The 6,409-nt window shown below is 44.0% G+C and overlaps 1 protein-coding gene and 1 non-coding gene across 2 annotated transcripts in view; one reads left to right on the top strand and one right to left on the bottom strand.

The window, feature by feature from the left end:
• The window catches only part of SH3D19 (SH3 domain containing 19), a 125,311-nt gene that overhangs the window by 70,167 nt on the left and 48,735 nt on the right, over positions 1 to 6,409 (bottom strand). Inside the window, exons 3-6 of the mRNA XM_045295805.1 lie at positions 5,197 to 5,239; positions 2,889 to 3,027; positions 2,589 to 2,754; positions 803 to 1,774 (exon numbers count right to left, since the gene is read on the bottom strand). Coding sequence (XP_045151740.1) covers positions 803 to 1,490 — 688 coding nt within the window. The 5' untranslated portion in view covers positions 1,491 to 1,774; positions 2,589 to 2,754; positions 2,889 to 3,027; positions 5,197 to 5,239. The remainder of the gene's footprint in view (positions 1 to 802; positions 1,775 to 2,588; positions 2,755 to 2,888; positions 3,028 to 5,196; positions 5,240 to 6,409) is intronic.
• LOC115871559 lies at positions 5,619 to 5,748 on the top strand. The gene has a single exon (XR_004047355.1). It is a non-coding gene; the product is annotated as a small Cajal body-specific RNA 24 (non-coding RNA).

The following is a 6,409-nucleotide window of genomic DNA, read 5'->3' as shown; positions in this document are numbered from 1 at the left end:
TGTGCTTTACACAACTGATGTATGGTTGGATTTTGATAGGAGTTGTATGAGGCCCAATAAAATGATTTAACAAAAAGAAGAAAGAAGGCAGAAGCGAAACAGGAGAGAGGGAGGAGGTGGGATAAGTGATGTTATATAACGGGGATTCCAATCAATACGGACACAACATGTGTATGGATTGTTGAAAGGAAGACTGATTTGCTCTGCTAAGCTTTACCCAACTCACACAAAAAAGTTAGAAAAATATATTAGCTAAAAATATATTTAGCAATCCTATGCTGTCAGATGGGGCCACTGAGAGTCAACGGCAGCCGGTTCTAATAGTACCCAGTGAATTAAGGGTACATTTGCACACTTTGCATTTCTGTATTCACTTCCTGCCTTTCCCTCTGTGGATCCCCTCTTTCGTTGGGACTCATCTCCCCACCTCATGGTTTCTGCTCTTGCTGTGTCCAAGCCGCACCAGCTTGTCTCTGTCTCGCTGTTTCTCCCAGTCTACGCACTTGCACAGGGCAGCGCACACTCACACCTCAACTACCGAAAGCGAGATCTCACTGCCATCGAGTTGATGTCCACCCATAGCGACCCTGTCAGACAGGGCAGAAATGAGCCCCCACCCCCGCGAGACCCTCACTCTCTGCGGGAGCAGCAAGCCCCTTCTTGCTCCCGCGGAGCAGCTGGTGGTGAGCAGCCCAGTGGGTAACCAGGATGCCACCAGAGCTCTGAAAACTAAAACAGCAAGTGCCATTTAATCTATTTTATGGTGAGTTTAGACTCTCCTCCACTTCTGATTTTTACTCACCCAGAACCATCTCTGAACCGCTAGGTTCTTCAGCCAGGTTCCCCAACGGGCTGGGTAACACGTCATCGTCAAAGCTGATAAGATCGATGTCCCCCAGAGACTTGCTTTGTGAAAGTGGACTGAGGGGTGCAACAGGAGGCCCTTCTCCCAGGGTCTTGAAGGCTTTGGCTTGTGAAGCCGCTGAGAGCCGGGGAGGGACAGTGGATGGTTTCGGTGAAAGGCAGGTGGCATTTTCCAAGGAAACAGATTTCTTCGGCAACAAAGGCCGGGGGGCAGGCGTTGGGGCTTTCTTCCCACCGTCCGAGCCCTCGGCTGTGGTCCCCACCCTGAGAAGCTCAGGATTGGCGCTTCGAGTAAGGCCAGGGTTGGGTTTCTTTGGCAATTCAGGTTTGGTCAGTGGGATGCTGCCTGCTTCTTGAGGTGGGGTGTGTGGGACGGATCCTTCCCGGGGGGCCGCTTTGAGTCTGTTTTCTGTCCAGGAGTCCCATTCCCCAGAAGCTCTGTTGGCAGCTGGCTTGGGAGCCACTGCGGGTTTCCCCGAGGAAACCACAGGCCGTGGGGGGACTGTGCGGGGCACAATCTCTGGTTTCTTCGGCAGTCCTGAGGTGTCTGTATTTAGCTGACCCTCAAATGCTTTGACTCTTGAGACAATGCTATTTTGGCTTCTTTCTGTGTTCATAATGTTCATCGCCACCTGGCTGTCCAAGTTGTTATCATCTACCAGGGACTGAGGCTGGATTGGCGGTGGGTCCCCGTCTGTGGCCCGGTCACTAGTTTTCTGGGGACCTTGCTCTTTAATGTGAGTATTTCTGGCGACTGGCCTGAGGTTGCCTTTTGATCTTGGCCTTGGCACTGGACATCTTGGGGCACTGAGGGCTTCTGGACAAGGCTGCTCCTCAGGAGTATCAAAGACGATCAGAGGCGCCGCATTTGTTGAAACTGCGGGGGAAGGCTTCAGGGGTGACTGTAGTGCTAACAGGAAGAAAAAGGTACAGGGAAGTTATAATGCTCTAACAGGGGGTTAAAAACCCAACAAAATAAAAGTATGTTTTCTCAATTACACAGGGAATATCAAGAGATTATTTCCTTCATTAAGCAAACAAAACCAAAAACGAATTCCGAATCACACTGGAGAAATGCTGTACTCCGTTCCCTGGAAGAATATTCTTCAAATCATATGGACTCATTTAACAAATATTTACTTGATGATGTTTTAAAACATTATCACAATACTGGCAGACACCTGAAAGTCCCATGAAGACTTATTGAATCAGAAACTCCAAGGGGCGGTTCTACCGCGGTCTAGGGGGTCGCAATGACTCAGAGTCAACTCAATGGCACTGAATTTTGAGATCACATTCCCGATTCTCAGGCTATTCTTCACACAAGCCGTTTCTCTTCAGTTGTCAAAATGCCCTCATTCCTCTCTTGGACTTCCCCAAAGCCACTCATCTCCGTTGTCCTAACACAAAGCTGTTTTCAAGACTAAGAGGACAACCGTCCTCAGCATCCTAATCCATTTTGGTGGCTAAATATGACCTCTTTTTCCATGGGAATAGAGAGAGGGCAGCGGCAGGAATGGGCAGCCGTGAGTTAAACGGATGATGTTTTTGCATTGCGCACGCACGGGGGTGAACCCATGAGATGGAGGATGATCTACTGAAATCACGGCATCTCTCGATTAAGAGGCAGAGCCCCATGAATTAGGCACACATGGCCAAATCATTTCAAAAGCTGGAAGCCTCTGGAACAGTATTCCAGGGGAAGGAAGGGCAACCCCCCACACCTGGTGTATTACTTTGAGGCAGATGGTTGTCTATTTCTTCTGAAAAGTCCGTCTGAGTTGCGGATGTGATCGTGAGCCTGGGAAGGGCAGTGGCATTATTATTATTTGTTGTGTTCACTTGAACCTGGTTGATCTCTTTTATGACTTGCTCATAAGAAGGTGGAAGCTGTAAGACAGAGAAGGAAGATTTTAGACAATTCCACGGGCAAATGGGCAAGGGGCTAGCAAGCCTCACGACTCTCATCTTGGAAGGTCATTTAAAACGAAAAAGAGGGAAGAGATAAAGTGCTGTTCCTTCACCTCAGCAGGGATCAGCTCGCTGGGCCTCCACGGGCCACCCGAAGAAGGTGGTGGAAATCCCAATGCTGGGGGTGGGCCCCCCGGGAACCACGAGGGGGGCCTCAGAGGCTCAGCTGCCACAATGGTGATCTCTGGGCGCCTGCAAACAGAAGCAGCAATGAGGGCCTGGAAACAAGCAGCAGACTTCGAGAACTACCACAGTCCCTCACAGGCATTACCCCGGAACTGGCACATCCTCAGAAACGACCTACCTGTCGAGCCCGGGCTGTCGCTAAAGGCAGCCTCAAGGGGACAGGTGGCAGTCCACACGTTCCAGTAGGACCCTAGTACATCGAGTCCTGCACTGGTGGATAAGGCTAACTGCCAGTCCCCCGCTGCTGTCAACTCGACTCAGGGCAGCTCCCAGTGTGGAGGACAGAGCAGCTCCCAAGGGGACTGTCAAAGCTCTGAACTTTTGGAAACAGATTCCTAAGCTGTTCTTCCAAAATGGCTTTGCTTGGGGTTGAACCATCCGATTTTCAGTTCTTAAATGCTTAACTGCTAAGCATCGTCCAGGAACTCGTAAACAACAATTTAGACCCATGCAATCTCTCCTTTTTCCAGAATTCTGTTGATCTGGCCTACAGTACAAAGGCAAAATCAAGGGGGCTTCACAAAGTTGATGCAAAGTGGATGAACAGACCATGGAATTTCCTCACAAGTCCTTGGAAGCCCTCTCATGCAAACGACAGAGAAAATGCACTAAGCAATGGAACTGCATGGCTTTCTGCTTTTGGGAAGCACACAATCTGAAACACAATGACCACAGGAGAACCCTATTCTCTTCTGCCTCTTTCTACCTGTGTGCTTCAAGCCAAAGCTACCTTGAAGTGTTTAGAGCTTATCATTTTCGACATGATTTGATAGTTAATCTTGAATGCTCTAGCGGGTAATAGTGATTTGGGGATATATATATATATATATATACACACACACACACACACACACACACACACACACACATACATATCTTTTAAATCATTTTATTAGGGGCTCATACAACTTATATCACAATCTATACATGCATCCACTGTGTCAAGCACCTTTGTACATTTGTTGCCATCATCATTCTCAAAACATTGTTTTCTGCTTCAGTTGGGATTTTTTGGTATCATTTTCTTAACCTGATTCTACATTTTCAGTTACATTTATCTTCAACCTGATTCCTTATAAAAAATATCAAGTGTGTGACCCTGAGCAAATCAATCAACCTCCCAGTCTCAGTTTTCTTATCTGACTCTGAAGGGTGCTGAAACTAGTTTTGCCTTTCTGAGATTTAAAAAGTGAAAAAGCACTGCCATTATTTTTTTAAGTGTGCATCCGCATGCATGCGTGCGTGCATCCTTGCACACACATACGCATTTGTGAAACAATAGAACAGGATCTTTGATTATACTTGAACTTCCTTTTCTAAGAACCTCTGGTTATAGTTTTTGTCTAACCCAATAAGGACTTACAAATTATCATGTGTTAAGCACTTTCTATGCATTAATCCTATGGTAACCTTGTGAAGAGGTATGAGGAGACACACATTTTAGATGGGGACACAGAATTTTAGAAAGGTTACGTAGCTGTGCCCCATATTAAATGTTGGAAAAGTAATGAAGTCAGTATTTGAACTTGGTTCTGTATGACATTGAAGCCCTTGCTCTTAATTACTCTATCTATAAGAAACACGAAAGCAGAGGACATGTCTCATAAACATACATCCATCTATCAGCCAAGCATCCATCCAGCTACCTGCATACTCACCTTTCCATCCTTCTATCTGTCCATCCATCCATCTGCCAACAGACTGGTGGTTCTTCCTTTCATCTACCCATTTCTTCACTCCTCCCTGCTCTCACCAGCCATTTACCCATGCAGCTAACCCTCCGGCCTGCCTGCCTTTTCCTCTCCTGCACCCCTCCATTCAATTCTCTGCCCTGTCATCTACCAAGTGGCATTTACTAAGTAGCACGAGGCACAACGTATATTTTAGAAGCAGTCACAACAATACTTCATATATAGCAGTTGCTTAATAAACATTTTAAAAATGGACTTCAGTAAATAATTACAGCCAAAATAATCTTTTCAGGCCTGTTGTCTGTTCTCTCTAGCATAATCATCATCCTTCAAACTTATAAATTAATTCAGGTAATGTACGCATGAGACAGAACACAGTAATACATGGCTTATGAAAGAGAACTATTTAACGTGCTAGCTGATGACAAAGCTTTATTTCAATTATTAATACGATATATGTCCTCTACTATAAATAGAGTCATACCTTCTATCTCGATGCAGCTCATTCTGAATAGCAGTCCGAGAAGCTATAGAAAGAAGGAAGGATAAAGTGTTTTACCTCAAAATTAGTACATTCAAGAAAAGCTTACATCTTTCTAGTGTTCTCTACTGAAATTAAGCTAGTTTATGCCTGACACCATATAAACTCTCAAAAAACCAAAACGTTCACTGTCATCAAGTGGTAGACCGCATTCATTTTAAATCAACAAATAGACAAGGAAATGAAAGCGATCTTTCGTTTTGATATAAAAGCATCCTTCTATATTTGAATTGCATAGGAAAACATGGATTCTAATATGCTCCTCAAATAACAGTCTATGGTTCTGAAAGTAATTTGAAGAAAAAGAAACAAGATAGCTATTAAATCTAAATTGCATAGTAAAAGCATTAAGAAAATAGCATCTGTGGACATTTATTCTTATTCAGTTTCTTCTCAAGGTGAAGATAACTCTTTATAAATGTCCTAGAGAAATATAGTAGCTTTCTGTTCACCCTTTGCAAGTGAAAAGGGTGGATTGTTCCACTACTGACACTTAAAAAAAAAGAAAAAAAGAAAAGAAAAAAAAAATAGCGTCAAATAACAACAGGCAGAAAAAGTTTTTTTAATGCCTATTTATCCAAGAGGCAATATACTTTTATGATGTTTATTACTACTGTCAAGAGAATAGAAGTGGTCAAATTTTCATCTATGATTTTCTGACTTTTCTGAATATTCATAACCTTTATTTTATTAAACAAGGTATGAGTGTAGTAATAAAAGTAAAAAAGTTGAAATTACTATTGTAACTATGTGATACACTTATTATTGTATACGAGGGGCTTCAAACAGTTCATGGAAAGATGGAATGAAAAGATAATGAACAATTTCCACAAGGCTCAAATGACAAAAGCCAGATGGTTTAAATTGTTTTCCAAATTTTATTGTAGAAGTAAATCAAGTCTTCCTCAGATGACTTGGAAAATACAGCCCTCATGGAGACCCAAAGCCCATTTGTAGACCACTGGAGGTCCCCTTGCAGAGGGGTCTCGGGGAAGAGACGAGCCAGTCAGGGTGCGATGTAGCAATGATGAAAAATACAACTTTCTGGTGAAGAGAGTTGCACCTGAAGCCTTAAAGACTTGAAGATAAACAAGCAGCTATCTAGCTGAGAAACAACAGAACCCACATGGAAGAAGCACACCAGCCTACCCCTACT

The sequence above is a fragment of the Echinops telfairi genome, unplaced genomic scaffold (assembly GCF_000313985.2).
Source record: "Echinops telfairi isolate 266 unplaced genomic scaffold, ASM31398v2 ScPeMD7_5868;HRSCAF=6743_1, whole genome shotgun sequence".
NCBI lineage: Eukaryota > Metazoa > Chordata > Mammalia > Afrosoricida > Tenrecidae > Echinops > Echinops telfairi.
The sequence above is the reverse complement of the archived record's forward strand: the minus strand, read 5'-3'. Positions and strand labels throughout refer to the sequence as shown.